Source organism: Zalophus californianus, chromosome 14, assembly GCF_009762305.2.
Source record: "Zalophus californianus isolate mZalCal1 chromosome 14, mZalCal1.pri.v2, whole genome shotgun sequence".
Lineage (NCBI taxonomy): Eukaryota > Metazoa > Chordata > Mammalia > Carnivora > Otariidae > Zalophus > Zalophus californianus.
Window position 1 is genome coordinate 22,676,168 of NC_045608.1, and position 26,170 is coordinate 22,702,337.

A 26,170-nucleotide genomic window follows, 5' to 3' on the forward strand; every position below is an offset into this window, starting at 1 on the left:
GCTGTGGCACGGGCATTCAGGCAGTGTTTGCAGAGCGAAGCTTGAATTAAAGCCCCAACCATGAAGGACATCTGCACGCGTCATCCAGGGCCATGCAAATGCCTTTGAGGCCCTTATTCTCTCAGATCCCTCACAGCCCCCTCCCTGCCCTGGCCAGAAGTCAAAAGGCCCAGGCCTCCTGGAGGGCTGCCCATGTGTCGGCGAACATCTCACTGTCTCTTAAGGTGCCAACACCAGGAACCTCAGAGCTGTCTGGGTCCCCACCCTCAGCCGACCCCAAGCCCCACCCCACAGTCACGCAGCCTGGGCCCGTCCCCACCACCTCCTCCATCTGCCGCCAGGGCCTCTGCTTCTCTCAGCAGGCAGCATGTGCGTCTGGGCCACAGTCAGAGTCCACCAGGTAAGACAGCAGCCCCCCGGGGCACCCCAATCCCTCCCCCCCCCCCCGCTCTCCACAGCAGCTCAAGTCATCTTCTAAAGTGCAAATCTGGGGGCGCCTGGCTGACTCTTGAGCTTGGGGTCATGAGTCTGAGCCCCACATGGGGCAGAGAGATCACTTAAACAAATAAAATTTAAACCCCTCCAATGCTGCGACACTTCCACTGCCCATGGCCTCCAAGTCCTGGCGCCTGCCTCCGCCGGGCTTCGACTGAACCTGCTCCTCTGCCCCCTGCCCCACTCTGTCCCCTCTGTCTGGAAAGTGCTTCTGCAGGCCCACCCCCACCCCCACTGTACTCGCTAACCTAATCATCCTTTGTTTTCCTGGGACAAAGGTGTGAGGGCAGAATCACAGGGCTTCAGCCTCAGCTGAGACAGGCAAGCAGAGAGGTCCGAGCCACCCCCCCACCCCGCCCCACGGGCCACCTTTCACAGATCTTGCAGAACTGCCTCTGTTACTGAGACTGGCTGCTGCCCATGGGGACTTTTCTCTTGGTCACCATGGCTTCAGGGAGTCTAGCACAGGTCCTACCACGGAACCAACCCTCAACATTTACTGAAGGACCCAAGGAAACGTCACCACCCACTGGTCCAAAGACATGAGGAACTCCCAAGTTCTTGCGCAGAAAAGGCCTCATTCCCTTGACCAGGAAGGTTAGAGAACACAGTTACCCCCACAGGTGTGGTGGGGAGAATGCACCGGGGACAAACCATTCCAGGCAGTCACACGGCTGGGGAATCATAGCTGACACACCCACACCCCAGAGACTCCTGTGTCTAAGATAATGGGGAAAGTCCTGTGTTGTGAGAACTCTTCCAGGCAGCTTGCCCTGAATTCCTCTGACCAGGTGATCCCCTAACCTCTCATTTCTAGCACTCACTGTTGGTCCGCCCATCTGGGCCTCCACTAAGGAAAAGCAGCGATGGGGCGCCTGGGTGGCTCAGTCGTTAAGCGTCTGCCTTCGGCTCGGGTCATGATCCCAGGGTCCTGGGATTGAGCCCCACATTGGGCTCCCTGCTCCGCAGGAAGCCTGCTTCTCCCTCTCCCACTCCCCTGCTTGTGTTCCCTCTCTCGTTGTGTCTCTGTCAAATAAATAAATAAAATCTTAAAAAAAAAAAAAAAAGACAAAGCAGTGGTAGCATCCGTTAAAATGAACACACACACAAAGGGCCAGCTCTGGACTTCATATTCCTGGCACCTCTGCAGTCCTGGCAAGGCCTGGTGCCCACAGGATTGCAGGAGTCTTTGCTGCTCTTCTGTCACTCGGTCCTGCCTTATGCCTGTTACATTGGGCTTTTAACACGTATGCGCTGGCCTCATGCACGGAGGCAGCCAGTCTGGGTAGTAATTAGTGATTCTGACGACCCAGGACATTAAGGCACACAGGATGTTCTCAAACACTATGTGGCAGGATCATATCGGGATCAGGAATGGGGGCTTTGGTGCCACCAACCTGCATTTAGTTTTGACTCTGTCACTTAGCCACTATGTGACCTTAGGCAAAAGCGTTCAAGATTTGTCAACTGCACAGCAGGAAGAACAGTGCCATCAGGCTTCTGGCGGGATTCAGTGGGGCCTGCAGTCCCTGGCACATCTGCCCGGAGCTCTGGCCACCACCGCTGCAGGCACGGCTGCCACACCTGGTGAGGCCAAGGCAGGCGCTGGCTCACAGCTCCCCAGACCCAACCGAAAGCTCACCTCACCCCTAAAGCCCAGCAGCGTCCTGCTCTGGGGAGGGGATTTTGGAAGAGAGAGAGGGGCTCTGGCTGGGAACGAAGTGGCAGACACAGTGTCTGCCCCGAGCTTTGAGGGGGTCAGGCCAGGTCCATGCCCTCTGGCAGCTTCCTTGATGCTGAGGCTGTGGCCCACACTGCGCCCTCCTCGGTGCCAGGCCCACATGTTCCTGCCTCGCAAACCCAGCTCTCCATCCCCAGCCATCCCACTGCTGGAGCCATCATCCCTCCTTTCCCACCAGCCCCCACATCCTGCCAGCTCCACCTCCCAAGGAGCTCTCCAGTGCAGCCTTTTGCCTCCGCCCTCAACGGTGCCCTTGTCCAGGTGCCACCAGTACACAGGAGTTCCTGCCGGTCTCCTCACTGGGCACCTTGTCTCTGTCCTTGCCCTTCCAACCTACCTGGCGCAGTGTAGCCAATGCAATCACTCTCCAGTGCAAATCCGTTTCATCTCTGCTTAACCTTCTAACGGCTCCGCCACACCAGGACTGAGAGAGACCCTCACGGCCTGGCGATGCGGACCTTGCCAGTTTCTTCCCTCCCTAATCTCTAGTCTAGGCGGGAGTCTTGGGGAGTACCAGGCCTAGGCAGCACGGTGGGCACCTATGGGGCAAATGCAGGTGGCATAATGGCGGGGTCAGGGATGCTGGACGTGCTGCCGGAAGGACAACAATCCCCTCAATGAGCAACTCTCCTGCATCCCTTTCAACATATCCTGAAATTGCTGGGAACCCAACTATGGTGAAAATCAAAGAAAGCCTGTTCTTTGTTTTATGAGCACTTTACTGGGAGTCAGTCACCATTTCAGGAACTAAAGGCACCACTAGCCCCATGGTTCCAGCACCTGCGCTACAAACGCTAGGTGTGGCCATCAACACCCGACAACTTCATGAGATCTTCTGGGGTGGGTGTACCCAAGCCTTTACAATACTAAAATGTATCATTTTATTTTCTTCCCTTTGTGTCTCTTTATGAAGTGCTGGCGTCTTACTAATATTGAAGTGATACGTATAGCTAGGCTGCACAGTCCACACATCTCCTTTGAGCACAGGAAACAAAGGACACATTAGACAACGTCTATCACCAATAAGGGGCACCAGGTGGGACAGCCCTGAGAACTGCTGCTCCAACTAGATGGGACCTCTGCCAGTTCTCTGGGAGGTACGGGCTCTCCCTCCCCTCCAAGCTTGGCCACAGGCTGTGATAGCCACCTGGAGCCTTCTCCCCACTTTCACCTAATTCTGACTTGATCCACAGGCCTGAGCCCCAGCAACCCTGCTCTGGGAGGTCTTCCCAGGCCCCCGGGACCACGTGGTCTCTTCCCTGTGCTCTCAACAGCCCCTGGCTGCCCTCAGCATCGTGTTAGCAAACTGTTGCTCCTGGAGCCTATCCCTGTTGGCCTGAGCCAATTCCATGGAATGGGCCATTTAAGGAACCCAGACATCAGTGAGTGTCTAACTTCCCTCTGCTCCTGCCACGGGAGGACGTGTGGTACTTACTGCTTTGGGGGCCACATACGACCCTGACAGTGTGCCCACGCCACTGGTCAGGTCAAAGAGGTCACTCAGGCCACTGCCCATGGATGCTCCTAGGTTGGCTGGGACTGCTGCTGCTGGGGGTGCCACAAAGTTGGGGCCCCCAATCTGAAAAGGAAGGGAAAGGGGTCAGAGGCAGGCATTAGAGGTGGGGACATCAGGGGCCCAGCATGAGTGGAGCAACCCGGCACTTAGAAAATGGGACGGGGCAGGAAGGGGGGCCGCGGGACTGCTGTCACACCAGCTTTAAGTTGCAGAGATGACAGGATAACAGGGGTGGAAAAGAAAGACTGTGCCCTCCTATGACCTGCAAGTCTCCAGCCTTAGGGGTGACCTCTGGGAAAGGGCTGGGACACGGGTAAACTAATCCACAGCCCACCGATAAAAGGAGTACCCAAGACCACTGCCGAGAGGCTGTGCTAAGTGGACAGGAGCACTAGGATGTCACAGAGGGCCCGTGGAAACTGAGAGCATGACAAGGCAACTTTGTCTTAGGGTACTGAGGATGGGACACTGGATAGAAGGCCATGGCTCAGCAGGGAGGGACTGCTTTGACATCATCCACCCCTTGGGACGCTGGGCCAGCACTCAGCAAGAGCAGAGACAAAGGCTTGGTGGCGCAAGGGTTGAACCATACCCCTTCAGGCTCATCCCCCATCTCCAAGCAGAAGCAGGCAGGGTGAAGAGAACAGGCAGCCACATGCAGAGAGAAAAGCCAGGAAATAAGACAGAGACAAGAGAGAGGGAAAGAAAGAAAAGATTAGTCACTGCTGCTCCACTGAGAGGAGTCTGGGGCGAAACAGCGCCAGGCTTAAGGGGGGGCCCAGACCATTTCCATGAAGGGCACTACTTCTGGGGCTTCACTCCACCACCCACGTCTTGTGCCATGGCCCTTCCTACCCTTTCCTATGTGATGCCTTGGGGACCTGAGCCAGACATGGCCAAGTGACAGGGGCTCTGCTACCCCCTCCTGCTGGCTCTACCAGCTGCCTGAAGTCCCAGGGAGATACCCAGTCTAGTCTTACCACCCCCTTTCTACAGGGGAGAAGAGAAGGGACTGTCCCTGACCCCTCATGGGCCTCTCAGGCCTCCTGGGCTGTTGCCCCAAGCTGGTGCAGGGTGTGAGAGTAAGTGGACACCGGTCTGGCTCCTCTAGCCCTACAGGCTCCAGATCTCTTGGGGCTCAGTGGCCCGGCAAGGGACTAAGTCCGGTGTCTGCCACATACTGTGCGCTCTTAGAGGGAAGGTCACCTGAACTCTTGAAGCCTCAGTTTTCTCCCCTTTAGGTAGGGAGTGACACAGTCACCTTTGCAGACAGGTGTACCCTGAGGCCCTTGGTTGGTGAACGGCACAGACAGGGTGCTCAGTGATTGTTCCTCTGAAGGTCGTTATCAATGTCATCCAGAGGGGGCCCCAGGACATACCAGGCTGTCGAGGCCTCCACCAAGAAGGTCCACAGCTCCCATCTGCACTGAGGAGGTGGCTAGGGGTGGGCCGCTCACCGGGGGGCCGAGGTCCAGGTTGAGGAGGTCACCCAGCAGGTCGCCCTGGGTGGGGATGACATCTGGCTGCTCACTAGAGGGCGCTCCGGCAGGGGCCGTCTCAGGGCTCTCTGTGCTCTCGCTCCTGTGATGACACAGGAGGGTGAGGGTCAGTGGGGTGGGCGCTGGGCTGTTTCAGGGAGGTCAGAGTCCTCAGTCTCCAGGATAGGCACATGGGTCTCCACACTGCTCCAGAGGGCTCTCTACAGGCCCCCTCCTCTTCCCCCTTCCCACGCCTGATTCATCTTTTTGGCTCTCCAAGAGATCCAGCATCATGGGGGTGATCAAGGGAGGGGCCCTCTGTATTTCCACCACTCAGGGCACTCTAAAGACTGGATGCCTGCCCTGGAGAACTGGGCACCTAGGCCAAACCAACCACCAGGGGGTGGCAGAGGAGGGTGAGAAGAACAGGGCTCTGGAATTAGAATTGGGTCTGGGCCTAGCTGTGCTGGCTGTGGGATGCTGCCCCAGGCCCTCAAGCTCTCTGTCCTATTGTCCTTGTACGTTAAATGGGGATACCTCTTAGAGCTATTATAAGGATCAAATGAGGTCACCCTGGCATGTAGTAAACAGTCATTAAAAAGTCACTAGAATGGGGGCGCCTGGGTGGCTCAGTAGGTTAAGCGTCGGACTCTTGGTTTCAGCTCAGGTCATATCTCAGGCAGTGGGATCAAGCCCCACATTAGGCTCCATGCTCACTGTGAAGTCTGCTTGAGATTCTCTCTCCCTCTCCCTCTGCCCCTCCCACTGCTCGTGCGCGCGCTCTCTCTCTAAAATAAATAAATTAATTAAAAAAAAAAAAGTCACTAGAATGGTAATTTCCCTCAGACTCAGGCCTGAGTGCCTGGGCTAATGAACTGGAAAACCAGGTGGGAAGGCTCAGCCTGGACACTGGCCCACTTCACTCACGAGGCAGTGCGAGGTGGCAGGCTCTTGTGCACAACGCCCCGGCCCCCCTCCACAAAGGCACTGGGAGGCTTATGGTAGACGGACGCCAGGGTGCCAATGTAGCAGATGAGCTCGTCCAGCAGTGTGGGCTCAATGAGGTCCGTCTCTTCAGAGATGAGTGGCTTCTCAGCCAACACCACCTCCTTGGCAGCCACTGGGTCCGTGGAGAGCAGACGCCAGTAGATGTAGCCACGGTCCCGCAAGTCCGGGTTATCAGAGTCCTTAAGCAGCGGGAGGTGATGAGAAGCATATTAAACTCAGAGCAGAGCAACTAGCTGAGCAGGAAGGAGCTCCTCCCAAAACCCCATGACCCAGGCATGGTCACAGTGCTGGCCGACGACACTGATTCTGAGAGTCCCATGAACCTGTCCCTAAACATGGCCTGGCCCCTCAATTTCCTCCCCTAGCCCAGGGTTAAACAGTACATTCCCACTCCTGTCCCCACTCCTCACGCCCCTCCAAAATCTGCCCTCCCTATCCTACAAATACTCTGGTTCTTCTGGACCTCCCTCCCCTCTTTTGTTTGCAGTCTGTCTCAACTTCACCACCTGACCCACTCCATTTTGATTTTATCTGTGACTGAGTTCCCTGAGCAGGAATCCTGGATCACTCTAGGGCCAATCCCCCAGTGAGGCCAGTCTTAGGGGCAGGACCTTGGCACAAAGGTCTGGCTGGCTCCTTAGACCAAAGTGCGCCCTGTGGAGTGAGACCTACATGGGGCACAGCAGAGAGGCTGGGGCACTGACCTGAGTGGCCAAGCTGAGGACCTGCTGCACCAGCTCCTGGGTCTCTGTAGGCTTCTTCAGAAACAGTTTCACGATGGCTGTCAGTAGCTGCAGCTGGACCTGCAAGAAGACAGAGAGGTGACAAGGAAGAAGTAGCAAGGGCTTCATGTGGGGATGGGAGGAAACCAAATGAGGGCCTTAAAAGACAGAAAAGGGCATTTTTCAAAGGCCCTGGAAGCTGAGAGCAGCTTTCCTAGGTTTGGAGTTGGCCACAGAACAGACTAAGGCCAGGGGGCTGTTGGTAGTGCTGAGTAGCCTGGACCTTGGCATTACCACTCAGGGAGGAGCTGGCCACGACTATCTGGCAACCCTACCCTAGGGTCCCAGAAATCTGTCAGGGCACCTAGCCTCACAGTGCCTTAAGGAGTTCGCAGCTTAAGAAGGCAACTTGTGTAGCTGGTGTGCTTCTTAAAAGGACCATCTGTCAACAAGCGGAGATGGTGCCAGCGACGGACTGGGCCGGGAGGGCCCACAGAGCCAGCCAGTCATTGAGGAGCAGGGCTTCTACCAGAAGGTGGGAACCACTCCTGCCCAGTCCTCTCTCAGCCCCCGTCTCTCACCCTGCTGCTGCTGCCTTCACCTGATCATGTGCCCAGCTGCCCTCAGCCTGGCCAACATCTTCTCACCCCTCGGAGCTCATGCTGTCCCCAGCACCCCCACACTTCTGCAGCCTCTTGGACCCCCTCCTCAGCACTGCCCCACAGTATTAGAAATGCTTTCCAGTCACCAGCCTGTCCTGTGAAGACAGCCCTCTGAGGGCAGAGATCATGCCTGTCACATCTGTATCCCTGGTTATTGCTCTATTGAGTGTCCAGTGCAGGCACTTGCTAACTCAAAAAACATCTCTGAAAGAACAGTTCTATGCACATAGCCCTTCCTTAGCCACATCTCACTTCTGCCAGTCCTGGGACAAGAGGGCAGCCTGAGGCTCCTGAGCCCGGGCTGTGCCAGGGACAGGCCTGTGGCAGGAGGGAGGGAACCGGGCGTGGTCGGCAGGATGAAGGCACAGAGAGTGGGCTGATAGCAGGAGGCAGGATGGAGGAGATGTGGTCTGCTTCTGGAATCAAGCAATCCAGAGTCCTGGTCATTCAGTTACATGTGGGCCAACAACAGAGGAGCGGTGGGCTGGCTACTGTCAGGGTAGGGGGCAGCCCAGGGACTGGTTTCTAGAACCTGGCTACAGCCCCTGGCCAGGCAGTCCAGGGGAAGCTATTTCTCCTCATTTGGTGCAGAGATGGGTGGCCTGCTTCAGGAGGTTCTTGTGAACTCACAAAATCACAACTTATGACTGCTGACTTTGAAGCCAGAGTTACATCACACCTCATTTGAACGTGACTCTGGACAAATCATACAACTTCTCTGAGTCCACTTCCTCATCTATAATATCAGTATAAATACCTCACAGGTTTAATGGAAGAGTCCATGAGACAAGAAATGTAAAGAACCTATCGTGTATTCTGCTCAACACACGACACCTGTCACCATGGCCATCAATATCACCATAGCCAGCACACAGGGATTCTTTACTGAGTCCTCAATCCAGGTCAGCTGGCTGCCTGGCATCATTCATTACTGTCGGGTTTGCTCTACCGCCTAGGAACTTGGGCCACCAGCCCGAGTCCTCCCACCCCTCACCAACACACTGACACCCCGCATGTTAGCCTGCATGTTCAAGGCAACCCTCCTGCAATGATGCCACTGCCCCTGCCATCCAGACGGGCGAGACGCAGGCTGGACTGACACACCACCCTAGGCAAGAGTTTCTGAGCTCCCTGTCCATGGTTGGAGAGGCCTAGGAGCCCAGGACAAGGGGACTCAAAGAAACAATCTAAAGTTTGTTCCCTGGGGCGCCTGTGTGGCTCAGTTGGTTGAATGTACAACTTTTTTTTTTTTAAGATTTTATTTATTTATTTGACAGAGACAGCGAGAGCAGGAACACAAGCAGGAAAAGTGGGAGAGGGAGAAGCAGGCTTCCCGCCGAGCAGGGAGCCTGATGTGGGACTCGATCCCAGGACTCTGGGATCATGACCTGAGCCGAAGGCAGCCGCTTAACGACTGAGCCACCCAGGCGCCCAACTGTACAACTCTTGATCTTGGCTCAGGTCTTGATCTCAGGGTCATAAGTTCAAGCCCCATGTTTGGCTCCACGCCCAATAAATATAATAATAAATAAAATATAAATAAATATAATAAATAAATAAGTTCCCAAACTGCAAGGCACTAAACAAGTATTCTTATAAAAACTTTGAATGATGGGGCGCCTGGGTGGCTCAGCTGGTTAAGCATCTGCCATTGGCTTGGGTCGTGATCCCATTGGGGAGCCTGCTTCTCTCTCTCCCTCTGCTGCTACCCCCCCTTGTGCCCTCTCACGCTGTGTCTCTCTCAAATAAACAACAACAACAACAACAAACTCTGAATGGTGTTGTGAACCCAGGAGGCACAGGGAGCTGGCCAGTGAATTAAAACCACCATCACCCCAACCAGCAACCGTGTGCAGAGCACTGGAGTGGCCAGTTTATACACATCATCCAATCAGCTTTGCAGCAACCCTGCGCTGGAGACAAAGAAACTGGCTTGGCAAGTTTAACTTGCTTCAGGCCACCCAATGGGGAGGAGCATAGATTAGATTGTTTCTTCAAACCAGGCTCCTGCTCAAGCTTTCCCTTGTCCCACTTCTCTAAGCCTGGGCTCCTCAGCAGGCTTTGCCCAAGGGGGAAGTGACTACAAAAGTATATGGGCAGAAACACCTCCCAGAGGACATCCTCTGCAGTAAACCCAGGCAGGACCTGATTGCAGGGGCAGAAGGGATCCCAAGCCAGGCTCTGCTTCTCTCAGAGACAAGCAAGTGAGGAGGCTAGTATGGTGAAAGTAAAAGCAGCTCAGGGCAGGCTGACAGTGGACTTGGCAGGTGGCAGTGGGAGTGGGTGATGGTAGGAGTTAGTACTATTATTTTGTGATGGACATCTGTTGTTTTTGCCCATCCAGCATCTAGTCTGTCTTCTGGTAACAGAAATGCTGGCTTTCCTTCAGAGAATCACCCTCCTCTCTGCCCCACAGAGATTGGGACAGGAGTCTGACAGACCTGGCCAACTGGAATTATAGCAATTAGCTCAAGATAATGCAAAGAGGCCTGGACCGCTGCTGGAACTACCAGAAGGAAGGGAGTTAGGGGAGTCACTGTGCTGTAAGGACATAGCCTGGAACAACTGACCCCACGAAGGCCTACTCCTGGGAGTCTTTCTAAAGGAGAAGCCACCCCAGGGAGACAGACACAGCCCGGATGCCACCATCTGGGTATCCTCACCCAAGCATGCGAGAAGAGAACACGCTCCCAGAACTTACCAGCTACAGGAACCAGCAGGTCCCCTTTGCTGCCTGGACCAATTTACTTTTAAACCACTTCTGATCAACACCAATACTACCATTCATGAATGCTTATCATGGGCTGGGCCCACGTTAAGGACATTGCACAAAGCATTCCATTTAACTCTCAGAGCAACAGGGTGAGGCAGAGTCTTAGTGTCTAGGCACCAAGCCAGGAAGGGACCGAAGAGGGGTTTGGAGTCTGGGGTCTCCTATTCCAAGGCTCATGCTCTGACCCAACAGGTTACACTCCCCAGTTGGGCAGCAAAGACTTCTGAGCTTACAAACACGTTTTAAAAGCCCTCTTGCAGGAGCAGACAGTGCCTGGTTCACAGAAAAGGGAATACAAATGAAAAGACGCTCAACCCCACTCAACAGAAATGCAAACAAAACCAACCAGGTACACCTTGTTGTTCATCAGATTGGCAAAAACAGTTTGCGAATGTACTAGGTTGGCAAGGAGGTAAGGGGAGGATTATGCCACCTCTGAGACTGGACTCTAAACCAGAACAGTCTCTACACCAAAGGGAATGTGGAACAGCTTGCCACGTCTCCAATGCACAGGCCCTTTCACCAGAAAGAATTTATCTCATGATTTACCCCCAGCTATACTCGCAGATGTGCCCTACATAGATTATTCATAGCAGTATTGATTAAAAGAGGAGAAGACTGACACCTACATATCCATCAGGGGAGGCTGGTTAAATAAACATGGAACTACGCAGCCGTAAAGAGTCCCATCAGTTAGTAATAGCAGCACCTTCAGATACATTTTTAAGGGAAAAAGGCAAGGTGCTGTACAATTTGAATGTGTATAGCATGCTACCAGTAGTGTTTATTTTTAAGTAATCACTACACTTAACGTTGGGCTCAAACTCACAGCCCCGAGATCAGAAGTCACATGTATAGCCACATGCTCTACCGACAGAGCCAGCCAGGCACGCCACAGTATGAGAGGTGGGGGCCTGGGTGGCTCAGTCAGTTAAACATCCCATTCTTGATCTCAGCTCAGCTCTTGATCTCAGGGTCACGAGTTCAAGCCCCACGTTGGGCTCCATGCTGCCTGTGGAGACTACTTAAAAAAAATAAATAAATAGAGGCAACATATATACAGTGGTGGATCCTCATGATCTGCAAAGCCTGTATTTTGAATTTGCCTATTTCCTAAAATGTACTTGAAACCCCAAAATCAATGTTTGGGGAGCTTTCATGATCTTTCACAATGAAGTGCAGAGCAATGAAAAGTTCAAGTTGCCTGAGGTACACACTCCCAGCTGAGGTCAAGGAGGTGATGCTCTGCCTTGTTGCTTCTGCTCTCATACCACAAATGAATGTCCTTTTCACAATCTATTTACTTCCACATCTTTCACGTTTTGCTTTTTGTTGGTGATTCACTGTTTAAAATGGCCCCCACCCCAAGGGTCACACTGAAGTGCTGTCTAGTGTTCTGACGCACGAGGAGGCCGATGTGCCTTATGGAGAAAATATATGTGTTAGAGAAGCTTTGTGCAGGCCTGAATTATAGCGCTGGTGGCCATGAGTTCAACGTGAATGAATCAACGATATATATTAAATAAGGTGTCCCTAAACAGAAACACACAAAAAAACAAGATTATGTATTGATTGACAAAAATGTTGTGATCAGAGGCTCGTAGGAACAATGGTCCAGTACTCGCTAATTCAGTGTTTGCAGTGACTTTATAGAACATAATTATCACAAATAATGAGAACCAACTATATACATGTATGTTTACTTGCACGTAAGGGTGTGTATTCCTTATACTTTCTCTGGAAAGACAAGAAACCAATAAATGACACTGATGATCCCCGTGAGCAGAACTGGGTCGCCAGGAGAGCGGTAGGAAGAAGACTTTTCACCATATATCTGTTCATATTTTTTCAATATTGAAGCAAGCCAATTATTACTTATCCAAAGATAAATATGAAATTAAAGCCCCAAATTTCTGCCTGCCTTCAGTGTCCACCATCACAGACTCCCCACAGTCCCCTGTAGGTAATGCAGGGTGAGAGGAAAAGGGGCCACCCCTGTGAGCCCCACCTCACTTATCTGTCCACACCGTCTGTGCTGTGTCACGAAGGGCTGGGCCCTCTCAGCCTCTGGCCGAGGGGAGGGTTTCAGGGTGGGATGGACTGCAGCGGTACCAAGCTGCCTGTCATGACCCACACCCTGGCCCAAGTCGCCCCACCTGATGGCTCACCTGGGTGCTCTCATCATGGAAGCCCTCCAGGAAGCTCTCCAGCAGCTCATCAGCGTTGTCAATTCGCTCGGCGTACTCGCCTACAATCCAAATCATGGCAGCCCGGGCCTCAGGCTCATCCAGGGAGTCTAGGTTCTCACACAGTGTGGCAATCACGCTCTCATACCTAAGAGATGAGCACAGGGCCAGCATGTGAGCAATGAAGGAGCCCAGGCAACCCAGAGGAGGCCCAGCAGGGGCCGAGAGAGACAGGAAGATGCCCCACAAGATCCTGAGAGGGTGGTATGTAATGGGATTTGAGTTTATTTGTTACATTTAAGTGCTTATTTAGTTTGGGGAGTGGAGGAGGGGTGACTCGGGAGAAATAAGAAAAAACAATAGGTTTCTTTTGAGAATGCCACTTGTGGCAGAGAAGTAAGGAAGAAGGGAAAGGCTCCTTGTTGCATTTCCTCCGCCCCACCTGCCTGTCTCCAGCAGAGCCACATCACCCTCACACTGGGAGGGGTGGGCACATACTTGTTGGGGTACTTGCGGAAGATGTCCTTGATGACCACAATGGCTTCCTGGACCACGTAGTTGACCTTGGTCTGGATGAGATCGAGCAGCGTACTCACACAGCGCTCTGCAGATTGCTGTGGGAAGAGGAATGTGGGCAAGGCCCTTGCACCCACTTCCAACAGAACCTCTGAAGATCATGCCTTGGCCAAGGGCTCAGTCATGTCTTGCCCCCTTCCTTGCCACAGAGGGAAAACAAGAGAACACTCTCCCCAGAAAACAAGTGGGAAAATGAATACAAAATGACAGCTTGAGGACGGCAGGGACCTAGAGAGACAGAATTAGATTGAGAAGGCCAGTAGGGCTCCTGAGAGTGGGGCGGGTATCTGAAGTGCTTCCAGGCCAAGCCTTGAGGGCAGTGACTATGCTTCAGCCTGACACTACCTCACTTCTACTTGTTTCCAAAATGGGCCCCTATGACCAAAAACAGAAAGTCTCTACTTGAACCACCCCCCACCCCTTATTCCAATATGCTGCACTAATGCCCTTATGGGAGAGATTCTCAGGATGCCATCATAAGCACCAAGGGGAAAATGCCTCAAGGGGCTGGGCTGGGGTGACCAGCTGTCCGAGGATCTCCCAGTCCCCAGTGGACTAACTTAAAGAAAGTCAGCTCGGGGCGCCTGGGTGGCTCAGTCATTAAGCGTCTGCCTTCGGCTCGGGTCATGATCCCAGGGTCCTGGGATCGAGCCCCGCATCGGGCTCCCTGCTCCGCGGGGAGTCTGCTTCTCCCTCTCCCACTCCCCCTGCTTGTGTTCCCTCTCTCGCTATCTCTCTGTCAAATAAAAAAATAAAACCTTTAAAAAAAAAAAAGTGCATGAGATCTCAGCTCAAAAAAAAAGAAAGTCAGCTCAGTGGTCAAGGAACATCACCATAGGCAGAGAACAGGAGGGATGAAATGCCAGGACACAGGGGCTGGACAGTCCTTGGGAGCTTGGAGAAAAGGGCATGTGGATAATTGAATCATGATTATTGCTAATTTGTTCAGCAGGCAGAGAACCCTGCTCCAAAATCCCATGAAGTGAAAGCTAAGTCTACCAGGGCCATCACCAGCTGGGGCTGCCCCACCATCTTAGCTAATGCTTTGGGAGAACCCATGGTTACAGACGGGTTTGTTTCATCTGCAACAACCCGCCCCACTCTCAGAAGCCCTACTGGCCTAAAGGTGATCAGAGAGAGGAGGAGGAGCCCAAGCAGATCTGCACAATGGGTGCCTTGGGGCCTCCAGTGGTGACCCTCAGGCCTTCCTGGACCAGGAGTAGCTGGCAGGTTCTGCTAGAATCAGACTGGTTTCCTGGTTTCAGCTTCCTTTCCCTTCCTCTCCCCCTACAGAGGACAGTCCCAGAGCCTCACCTCCACCTTGATGGCACAGCGCCCAATGGCTCGCACAGCCTTCCGTACAAAGTCCACATCCACCTCTGTTGCATACTCTTTCAACTCTGCCAGGACCTGTGGCCCAAACAGAGAAGATGGGGTTGGTGGGGTGGGAGTGGGGGGGTGGGATCTGCCAGGGCAACCAACATGCCTGGACAATGGGTATGCACAGACCCCTAGAAGGATGGGATTCTGCCTCCTGCTCGAGGAAGAAGGGCCAAGGGAAGGACACAGCTATCAGGTGCCCCAAGAAAGCAGGGAAGAACTAGTTGCCGGGACCGGACAACCCTTGTTTAGGCCGAGCTGGCTAACACAGCCACCTAACTACCACTTTTCAATGAATAGATAATAAGTAATAGTAGGGAGAACGAATGCTTTAATCACAAAAATATCAGTTAAGATTTGTTTAGTGCTTGCTTACAGAGCCCTGTGCTAAAGCACTCTTTGTGAGATGAACAGTTGCCGGTGAGACTAGGCAGCCCGCTCAGAGACCACAGTTCGGTGGTGGTGTTGCTGTCCAACACCAAAGCCCATGCCCCGGGCCATAGCCCTCTGCTGACCTGGGCGATGTTGGCCTGGGAGGCCAGGCGGATCATGATGTCCAGCTTCTCCAGCTTCACGTAGATGGGGTCATTGTATTTCACAAAGAAGACCTTCATTTCGTGCTTCAGGATCTCAGGCCTGGTGGCAAGATAGGATTGTCCAAACAACAAAAAGCAAGGCATAAGCTCTGTGAGAAAACCCCTTCCATGTTTACTGGGACACTTCTGGGGCCTAAGGTAGATCCTGACATCCGTGAAGGCAGTCACTGCCACAGCTGCATGTTCCTGGGAGAGGGTCCATTGACTGGCCTGAGCCCAGGTTCTGACTGGCCATTGTATGTCCAACCATATCCCAGGAGGGGAAGAGGGAATATGAGTAAGAGAGAGTTCATATTCGAGAGGTAGCAGGCAGCAGGCGACGGCCATGGGAATCTGACCTCCATGCCAATCCCAGCTTGTGACCTCAAGCCTCTGCTTCCTCACTCATGAAATCAGAATGACACCATGTAGGAAGTGTTAGCACTGCAGGCCTCAGTCTCCAGTCTTAGAAAGGCCTGATGTCTGGGAACTCTTGTTTTTGGAAGTGTTCCACTGTTGCCTAAATAATAAAGGTGGCTAACTGTGCCTAGACTGTTTGTACAAACCATATGATTTATGCTGAGTATCTGCTTTCCTTCTGGGAGTCTGAGATTTTGGTAGGTGACTATGTGATCAGCCCCCCATAAAAACCCAGGGTGCTGAGTCTCCAATAGGCATCCCTGGGCAGAAAAATTATACATATGCTGTTGCATCTTGCTACTGGGGGACGAATGTGCTGTGTGTGACCCCCTTCATGGGAAGGAAGGACCATAAGGAAGCCTGTACATGGATTCCTCCAGACTCCACCTGGGTATCCTTGCTATGTCCATACTAAATCTAAGCCATGAAAACAAGTATATGCTGACTCCCACGAGTCCTTCTAGTGAATCTCTGAACGTGGGGGTCGTCCCGGGACCCTGACCGATGCCTATATCACAGCACTGTTGTGAGAGTTAGACGGGAAGCATCTAGCATGATCGATGCCTGCCTCAGAGAAGGCACCTGCTACGCGGGAGCTGTCAGTCACCAGTGTTGCTGCTCCTCCCTCAACTGGTACCACCCACTTCGTTTCTCTTAGGATGAGGAAACCTGTAGGTGGAGGGGCTTGCACCAGGTCACACATCTAGTGCTAATAAGGGTGGAATCGAGAGTCACCGCTCTCAACTCCTACTTCTCTGCCCTTTCCAGAACTGAAGGAAGGAAGGAGAAAGAATGAGGACAGACGGTGAGGAGGGGAGAAGACACAGCAGAGAGAAAGGAGGGACCCTACCCAGGCAGTACTCAGTGCTGCTGTGCAAGCTGCGGGAGGTCCTGGCAAAGCAAGGAGACTTTGTTGTGCCTGGTGGGGGAGACAGGGTCCCAAGCTGGGGCGGGGGACATGGTTTCTGCAATCAGGACCTGGCAAAAACTGCCCAACCACATGGGGACTGGACCAGATGGTGCTTGCGCAACACGGTCGACTTCTTAAGAGATTTGCCATGTTAAATATAGCACAGGGAGCCCTTCATGCTGATAGGGATCTACAGGTCACTACACCTCGCTAAATCCCACACCGCAATGAATCCCTAGTCTCATGGCTTTGTTTAGGCACCCAAAAAGCTTTCCCAAATTTGCCTCCCAAACCTTCTCAACTGCTACGATTCCACTGATATCTCTGGGTCCCCAAGAGTGTCCTAAGAACCAGAGTGATGCTACAAGGACAGGAAGAAGTGCTGTCTTCCAAGAAAGAATGTCCACAAGAGGCCCTTATTCTCTGTGCCCAGCAAAGGGGCTGCTGTAACATATGGACGCTCATGAGTTAGTTGTTGAGTGAGCCATTTGACCAAATAGGCTGGGAGGAGAACTCCGGAGGCCAGGCCCATTCTGTTTTCTGGATTGTTCCAGAGAACCCCTCCTATTCTTGGCCCCTCAGACTGGCACTGCTAACTGTTTTTCAGCTCTACCCATCCTGGGTATCAGGTACCTTCTCTTAGAAGCAGTGGCTTACAGCTGTGGCTGTTCCCATGGGGCCAACAGAAATGGGCTTCTTCCTTTTTTTTTTTTTTGAAGTAGGCTCTATGCCCAGTGTGGAGCCCAATGCAGGGCTTGAACTCACGACCCTGAGATCAAGACCTGAGCTGAGATCAAGAGTCAGATGCTTAACTGATTGAGCCACCCAGGCACTGCCAGATATGGGCATCTGAGTGACTCTCACATACCCCTCCTCAGACCCAAGGCCAATGCAAAGTCCACAGTATCTCACCACTCTGGGGTCCTCCAAAGTCAGAAAATTTGGCTAATGCTATAGACTCTGATCCCAGCAAAAATACACACACAGAATCTTACACACTGTTTGAGGGGGGTTCTGTGGACTGTGGAGCCATCCACTGTTTGTGGTTAAGAAGCATCATGCTGGTGCTCGCTTCGGCACCACAGATACTAAAAAAGAAGCATCATGCTGGTCTTGACCTGATCTGCTACCTCATTAGGCTAAGCCAGGGTTTCTCACCCTCAGCACTACTAACAGTTTGGGCTGGATGGTTCTCGGGGGGTGGGGCTGTCCTGCACACTATAGGATGCTGAGCAGCAGCCTTGGCCTCTGCCTATTAGTGCCAGTAGCACCCCCTGAAGTCTGACAACCAAAAACGTGTCCAGACATTTCCAAATGTTCTCTGGGGGACAAAGCTGCCTGTGGTTAAGACTCCTAGGTTAAGCTATTGAGACTTCCTACACGGCAACAGGTCAGTTTCCCTTTAGTGTCCTGTTCCCAGGAGACATCCCTACTCCCCGCCACCCCCAGGCACACACCCTGCACATATGCAGCAGTCTGGGTACCTTTTCTGTACGATGAGGTTGATGTTGCGCAGGGCCACGTACTGCAGCTCAGGCTCGGCTGACAGCAGCGTGACCAGGGGCGGGGCCAGCTTCTTCAGCAGCGTGCCATAGTAGTCCAGGTCCTTGGACAACATCTCCATGAATTTCATCAGCACCTTCACAGCAGACAGCACCACAGCAGAGTTGGCGTGGGAGAGCCTGGGGGTGACCCGCTCGCAGATGCTGGGGTCCATTCCAAGGGGGGCAAACAGGAGAGACAGACAAGGGCAACACCCTGGTTTTAGTTACTGAGAGAGCATGTTTCCTGTAGGAGGATCTAGATCCTGCTTCTGGTGCTTGTTAACTGACGCCAACAAGTTAAAATCACTCTGAGTCTCAGTTTCCTCGTCTAGAAAACAGAGATGATGGGGCCATCTTCCCAGGGTTGCCGAGGGCTTACGTGAGTCAATGCACGTAAAGCCCCAAGCATCATGCACGGTAGTTAATAAATACTGGGGAAGTGTCAAGCCCCTCCCTTCCCCCCATGGCAAGGGCATTCAAAAGGGGCAAGATATCATGTTGGTTCCGTCCAAAGGTCAAGGGAGACCCAGCTGGGTGACCTGCATGACTTCATCTACCTTCTTAGCCAGTGTTTCCTTACCTGTAAAATGTGGACAATGACGGGGCAGTTTTCACAGAGGTGCTTCAAGGAGCATCTAATGCATAGGAAGCACTCAGCAGAGCCCCAGCCACCCAGAAAGATCCAATGAATGGTGACTCTGGTGCTATTCACCTCCTTTACTCAGCCCAAGGTGACCAGGGTCTCTGTCAACAACCAGATGCTTGGGGCTTTACGTGCGCTGGCTTCTGTTCTGTCTGTATCATGCTGAGCAGGGAGCTGACTGCCTGGCTCTGGGCTCCCTTGTGTGTGTGAGGATGGTCTGTGGGGCAAGGCCCTGGCAAAGGGCCCAGCAGAGGTCTGAGGCCCAGCTCATGATTGGAGCCCTGAAAGGACCAGGTCCCACTGGGCTGGCAAGCAAAGAGCAGCCTGCTCACCTCTGGGCCTCCCGGTCATCCTTGGGCGTATAGTTGGCCAGGCAGTCCAGGATGAAGATCTGGCCCCACTCGGTGCACTCGTTCAGGGCTGTCAGCAGCTTATTAATGGACTGCGGGTTCAGATCAAGCAGGTTGCTGCTGGGGTGAGACTCAGCGATCTCTGAGAGGGCAGCCACTGCGTTTGCCACCACCTGGTTGAGAGGGTGGAAGGGGCAGAGGCTGGGGGCGTTGCTCGGGCCAAGGGACATTGGGGCTAATCATGCTGGCAGGTCAGAGGTTGAATATCCTGAAAGGAACAGGACCCGATGGACAGGGTCTGAAAATGGAGACCCACTCCGAGCACTCATTCTACTGACTCTCCTGTGAGCCAGAAAGAACATTAAGTGCCCCCACCAGTGAAAAAAAAGAGGGAAATGAAAAGAAAGATCTAGTTCCAAATGCCTGGCAACAGAAAACATTCCTAGCTACCTAACACACAGCCCATGCCTACCAGCTACAACAGCTTCCTTTGGGGAGTGTCAAGTGTGCTTCCTGGAGCTAGAAGATCCTTGCAGAGCTCCTCAGGGCTGCTGGTAACAAATGGGGGCTGGAATCCAGAGGGGTTGCCAGGTGAAGCACTGGGCTCTCAACCCATTTCTACCAGAGCAGCTATTTTTATGTGTGTTCTGCAGGGTTTTCACCTTTTCCCTATAACAGACAGTGCTCCAATGGCCAATCCTGTATTGGCCACTCAGGGTCCATGTGTGATCAGTGTTTCCATAGGACAGAGTGGAAAGGCTGGGCTGAGAGGTCTGTGCATTTCACTTTATTTATTTATTTATTAAGATTTTATTTATTTATTCATGAGAGAGAGAGAGGCAGAGGCAGAGGGAGAAGCAGGTTCCCTGCTGAGCAGGGAGCCCAATGCGGGACTTGATCCCAGGACCCCGGGATCATGACCTGAGCCAAAGGCAGACGCTTAACCATCTGAGCCACCCAGGCACCCAGTGTGAATTCTACTTTAAATAGGGCCTGTTGAACTGCCATCCAAACTGCTGCCACACCCCCGTCCTCCCAGCCACCTCCTGGTGCCCTGCCCTCCAGGCCATGCTACTTCAAGGGTGACGCTCTGCAACCCTGCAACCCCAGAGATGTGGGGAAAGGGAAAAGTACCCACATTTAGAGCTCACTGATGATCTCAGTGAGAAGTCAGTGACAATGACAGTGACTGGAAGGGGAAGGAGAACACTAGTCTTGGCTGCATGCCCACTGTTACCTTCACAGCTTAAGCCTCACAGTACTCCTGCCAGCCACGGATAGTTAGATCCATTTTACTGATGAAGAAAAGAGGACTCTGGAAGGTTAGGCAGCCTGCCCAAGGTCACACAGCTCATGTTAGAAAGGGTGCAGAGAAGGGAATCCAGGTCTAACTCCCTCCAAAGTTGGTGCCCGAACCACTGCAGGCACGAGAACAATCAGCCTACCCAGCAAGGCTCTGACTTCCAGGAACCGGGGAGTGCCTGGTGGAGGATGAAGCCAAGGTGTTCCCAAGCAACCCAGGAGGTAGTGGAAGTGGCATGGTGGGTGGCAACAGCTTACCATGGGGTTCGAGTCAGAGATGAGGTCTTTCAGGGTGTCCAGGAAGCCCTGGTCCTCCACCAGCTGGGCATTGATGTCGTGGAGCTTGGCTACACACACAGCCGCTGTTTTGCGCACGTATGGGTCCTCGTCCTTCAGGCACTTCCGGAGTGGCTCACACAGGTACTCTGTGATCTTGTCAACGCGGATGCAGCCCATGGTCCGCACAGCCAGGGCCCGGATCAGGGGATTAGGATCCTCACAGTCCTGAGGGGAACCAGCCATTGGCCGGGAGTAGGGGCAGGCTCAGCAACATCAGACGCTGCTGTGGGATCTCCCACCAACTGTGGCCAACAGCACTAAAAGTAAGTGCCATGTATGGGCATTTAGCATTTGCCAGATGCTGTGCTGAGGCTTTGTGTATTGTTGACTCTGATTCTCACAGCAAGCATACAATACTGTTCCCGTTTTACAGGTAAAGCAGCCAAGGCTCGCAGGAAGACTGGGAGCTCACCCAGTCACAGAGCAGAGCCATGATTCAAACCCACATCCATCCAGCACCATAACCCACAGAATCCCTCATGTGCCTGTATCTGAGCACTGTGGGGAGAGGAGAGCTAGGAGGGTTCTAAAGGTACACAGAACTGACACTTCAAGTCTCTGTTTGCTCCTTAATCTAGAAGGAAAACACAAAAAGGGGCAAAGTCTAGAAGGGGAACAGAGAAGCTCTCAGATGCTTGCTGAATCCTGCCCTGGCAAAGGATGTAGGACAATGGTGTATCCCAGGGGAACATGGGGATCAATATAGGCCTTAGGCTACCTCACACAGAATGAGTTAGCAGGGTCTGTAGCAACTGATTTTCTGAGAGAGTGGGAGCCCTCTGCTGGAGGACTAGGAGGCCCTCAGGCTGGGTGTCAGAGGGACTGGAAAGGAGACTGAGTGTTTTTACTCAGGGCCATAGTGTCCCACCCCGAGATGGAGGGAAGATGGAGCAGTGAACACCTATGCCCTTCCTCCCACCAAGCTTCTACTCACCTTCACAAAGGTGTTGACAGCCATGATGGCCATGTCGGGCTGACTCTTGGCGTAGTTCATCAAATACAAGTACACCAGCTTCTTCAGCTCTAGGTTGTCTGTCTGCATACAGTTCACCACGTCAGGGAAGAGGGCACTGGAAAGTCAAAACGGCATGAGTGTAGGTAAGGCTGAAGAAAGGAAGATTTTTCAGAGAGCTAATGGGGGGGTTTGGGGTGGGGTAGGGGCACAGAGACAGTGGATGAGAGAGAAGGAAAAAAATAACAGGACTTCCAAGTAAAAGGGAAGACATCAGCTATGCTCTGTTACCATGAACACTTATGGGTAGCACTGGAACCCAAAAAGTGACTTGAAAAGCAAAGTCCTCTGTTCTTTTCACAAAGTTCATTCATACAGTAGCTCTACAGCCCATTAGGCCTGGCTCAAACCCAGCTCTGCCTCCTGCTAACTGTATGAAATTGGGAAAATTCCTTCATCCCCCACCCCATGTCTCAGTTTGCTCACCTGCAGGAAAGGTGCAACAAAATCCCATTACACAGGGCCCTTGTGATAATTAAAGAAGACAACATATTTCAGGTATCTGGTCCTTGACATCTAGCAGGTGCAGAATAAATGAAAACAACTATTTTCCTTCCCTGATACTTAACGTCGCCCCCTTATATTTGGGTTGCTGGTTCCAGAAGGCTATAGGGAAGCAGGAATGGGCCATGCTGCTTTCACCACAAGGTGAAAACTAGCCCAGCATGTACAGGACATGCGCTATATGCTGGGCTTGGCACTAAGGGCTTTATATATGTGATCTCAATTAACAGCCCCAAGAAGCCAGTGTGTTATCCCCATTTTACAGAAGACAATACTGAGGCTCATAAATGTCAAATAACCTGGCTGGCTCTAAAACCTGTGCTCATGACTGCTGTTATTCTGGGTGGAGCCCTTCCCAACACGGAACCCCAGAGTCCCAGAGTCCCAAACCCCTTGAGATGTGAAATATGCTCAGAGGTCAATTTTCTCTCCTGGAATCATCGCCTCCCCTCTCAGCTCTCAAGTCTTGTGACTTAGTGGCCGAGAACATGGTAGACTTAAGAGGTCAAAGTAAGCTCCCTGGGCTCCCTTAGGAAGGAACTCAGTTGATGCTGACATTGATGCAGCACCTTGGAAGATGAAGAACCAGGAAGAGGGGGGTGGAGAGGAGAACCCACTGATGGGCCTGTCACATCAGCACAACAAGTTCACTTGAGACAGAAGAACAGAGATGCTTCCTCTGTAAGGAGGTGACAGCAGTGTTCTAGTTGAAGGGGAGAGTGGCTTTGTCCTGGAAGGATGTGACTTGGAAGGAGGCCCAGTTCTCCAGCAGATGCCCAATCCTTTTGCCACTCTGTCTATAGCAGGTCTCTCTGCAGAACTGTTTCTACTGTGGCGCTGTCAGGAGGTCCCTTGCTGAAGTGGCAAGAGGATTGGGCAATCCGTGGAGAAGTCTGGAGAAGTGTGATCCTGACATGCGATCCGGATGAGGAACTGCTCCACATCAGCGCCCAGGCCTGTGAGGCATGGAGCTGGGCAGCATAAGGGCACAGAGGAGAGGGTATGGGTGGAAACGCCCTGGATTTGGATTTCAGAAGGGCTGGGCTTGAGTCCTAGTTCTGCTATTAACCACATGACTGCTGAGCAGTCACTATACCCCTTCTTTATCTGGTTTCCTTAGCAGGAAACACATCATTACCTACAATATGGGAATTGTAAGTATCTGAAGGTTTTCTGCATACTCTCAAATACTGTGCGACTGTTAGGTGGTTGCAGAATCCAGTCCCTGTCCTCAGGGACTTTATGACACAGTGGGCAGGTAAACACAAGTACACATAAGAAAAGGACAGTCTAGAATTAGTGCCGGGTGACAGGAACACAGAGCAAATTCTGCACATTCAGGCCAGTGGGCTGGGGTGACGAGGGAGGGCAACAGGGAGACCTTGAATGGGTTGTTGATGGGAAACAAGCTGGTAAATGGAAAAGGGACACTCTACACAGGGGAAAAGCACGAGCAAAGGTGAGGCAGCAATGCTACGTATGATCTGCTCTGGAAATCAGATGCAAACCAGAGGCTGCAAAGTGGCAACAAATCCGATAAACCCCATCTGCAGGCACATGTTAGTGTCACTGCAGTGTTTGTTTAGTATCATCTGGCAATCTAAACAAATAAGGAGATTTAAAATGAATAATTTAGATTTCTTATTCTTTTAAAAAGCCAGGCCTGCCCATGCTGGGTTCATTTTCCCCAGCTGGCAGCAATCCTCTGGAATTCCTGCAGGGTCCCTGCCACATCCACTTCATAGCTTGTTACCTTTTTGACCTTGCCCACCTCCCTCACCGTGCGGCCGCCCGACCCTGGTAGCATGGGACCCAGGACCCCTCTGTACCAGAAACCTTCTGTTTGGAAAGGGGGTTCATGAAGGCAGCCACGGGTCCCCAGAGATACCGTCAAGGAGCCATCTGAACTATACCCGAGCTATGGAGCCCCGCTCTAGCTGCCACCCGGCCTACGCCTGCACACCTGACATCTTTGCCCACGGTCATTGACGCAATCACTTTCTTTACCGCCTCCTTCTTCTTCTCCTTCTTGTCACTGTTGAGCTCTGCCTTCAGCTCGAAGATCTCCCCTAAAAAAGGAGGCAGGCATGAGTGATCCACCCCCACCCTGCCAGGGGTCCACTCCCAGTCCCCAAATTCCAGAAGAATGGGAGGCGAGAGGCAGGTAAGAGGCTCTGTGCTGCCAGCGGAGGGCAGCTTTAGGACCTTGGCCTCAGTGACAGAGGTAGCAGAGAGGGACAGATCTGAGGAGGGCAGCTTGGAGGCCGTGCTGGACTGAGCAGAGGGAACTGTGGAGGCTACCAAGGTTCTGAGGGAGACAAGAAGTGTGAGGACAGGTCCTGCTCAGCCAGACAGTTAAAAACATTCAGAGGAAAGCAAAATTCTCCTCAGCTACCACCCTCACCCAAAGCCCTCAAGGCGGCGTGTGATGGAATCTGGGACTGAAGATCTGAGGGGAGAGGGTAGGATTTGCTCGATTCCCACACTTGGCTTTTCCTGTTTTCCTAGAACCTCCAGTTAAAACAGTGCACTCAGGGTTTCACTTCCTGAGCCACAAGTGGTTGCTCAGCTCTGAAAATGGGAATTCAGCTGCCCCATGAGGGCTCGAGCGCATAATATGCTGTTCTTAAGAACTTGATGATCTGGAAAAAACAAATGAGGAAATAGGGTTGTTCAGGGCCCAGATAACCCCAATGACAGGTTACAAAGGCAGACTTTGGAATCAGCCAGGCCTCCCGCCCTCAAAACAGCAGCCACCAGGATTTCCTGAGCCCTTCTCTCAGGCAGGCGCCACACTTTTCCCCATTTCTCATTTCATCCTCATGACAACTCTGCGTTTCCCCCCATTTTACGGATGAGCAAATGGAGGCTATGACTGGCCCAAGAACACACCTCTAGTAGCAGGTAGGGCCAAGATTCAAAATTGCATCTGCCAGCTCCAAAGCCCATATGCTTGGGCCAACCAAGGATATCACTTTGCTTCTCTGAACCTGTTTCGTCTAATCTCTCTGCTTTGACGGGGGCAGTGGATTCCCTCATTTAACACTCAGATGTAAAATGCTCATCTCAGCGCCTGGCACTCAGTGGCCTGCATTAAAGGTGACTGCTATTGTTATTTGCCATGTGACCCTTGGCTTGGATTCCTCTTGAAATTCGAGTCCTGAGCTTCCCTCTCAAGTTACTTGGGGGTGGGAATAAAGCCAAAGACTGTCATGTGGGGGGAAGTTCTGAAGAAGTTCTAGATGGATTTACAGTGAGAAAAAGAAAACTTGCAGGTTTTTATCATGACTGAACAATGTGGTGCTTGGGAAAGAACTTAAGATGACAGACAGCAAACAAAGTTAATTAAGAACAATCACACAGTAGAGCCCAGGGCAAGGCCACACTGAGGATATTGCTCAACAGAGCCAGGAGAAATCTGCAGACCTTGCAGTTCAAACTCTTGACTTCTGTAGGATTGGAGGGACACATGCCCTTCCCCTGCCAGAGACTGAGGGGGCCCTGTCTCTCTGCTGCGGGATCTAACAGACCATGATGACTTTGACCCTGGGTTCTGCTGCAGGGCTGTCCCAGCTTTGCTCAGAGCCTTTGGTCAGATTCAATACAACTGGCTGTCAATTGATGGATCTAGGCCTGAGTCACTTCAGTTCTAAGAAAGCTGATGAGGTGAACTTCCGATCTGCCTGTTGCCAAAACGTCTCTTTCCTCTAATGGGCCCCAAATCCAATCAGTCACCAAGCCTACCTCCTCAATTGCATACAAAGCGTCCGATTCTCTCTACCCACAATACTACACCCCAGCCCACCCCCTCCCCCGGCTCAGGTACTATCATCTCTCATGGGTACTGGTCCCCCTGCTTCCCCAAATCTTCACCCCTTCAATTCTTTACTAGAAACTGCCTTGGACCTTCTCTTGCTTAAGACCATCACTGATGTCTGGTTTGGACCTAGGCATCCCTCTACAGACATTCTCCTCAAAACAAAACCCACAAAAACCCCACCCCTGACACCCCAATACACTTAGCACTAGGTTCA

At 52.4% G+C, this 26,170-nt stretch overlaps 1 protein-coding gene across 8 annotated transcripts in view; it reads right to left on the reverse strand.

The window, feature by feature from the left end:
* Positions 1–26,170, reverse strand: part of AP1B1 (adaptor related protein complex 1 subunit beta 1) — an 83,591-nt gene that overhangs the window by 7,121 nt on the left and 50,300 nt on the right. For 4 of the 8 annotated variants that reach the window (XM_027576723.2, XM_027576724.2, XM_027576721.2 and 1 more), the window contains exons 3-16: positions 24,100–24,205; positions 21,555–21,690; positions 20,540–20,785; positions 18,962–19,152; positions 17,927–18,148; positions 15,053–15,173; positions 14,472–14,567; positions 13,080–13,195; positions 12,564–12,729; positions 6,943–7,041; positions 6,158–6,417; positions 5,132–5,333; positions 4,345–4,365; positions 3,672–3,815 (exon numbers count right to left, since the gene is read on the reverse strand). In XM_027576723.2, the coding sequence (XP_027432524.1) occupies positions 3,672–3,815; positions 4,345–4,365; positions 5,132–5,333; positions 6,158–6,417; positions 6,943–7,041; positions 12,564–12,729; positions 13,080–13,195; positions 14,472–14,567; positions 15,053–15,173; positions 17,927–18,148; positions 18,962–19,152; positions 20,540–20,785; positions 21,555–21,690; positions 24,100–24,205 (2,126 nt within the window). The remainder of the gene's footprint in view (positions 1–3,671; positions 3,816–4,344; positions 4,366–5,131; positions 5,334–6,157; positions 6,418–6,942; positions 7,042–12,563; positions 12,730–13,079; positions 13,196–14,471; positions 14,568–15,052; positions 15,174–17,926; positions 18,149–18,961; positions 19,153–20,539; positions 20,786–21,554; positions 21,691–24,099; positions 24,206–26,170) is intronic. The other 4 variants (XM_027576727.2, XM_027576726.2, XM_027576728.2 and 1 more) reach the window with 3 other exon arrangements.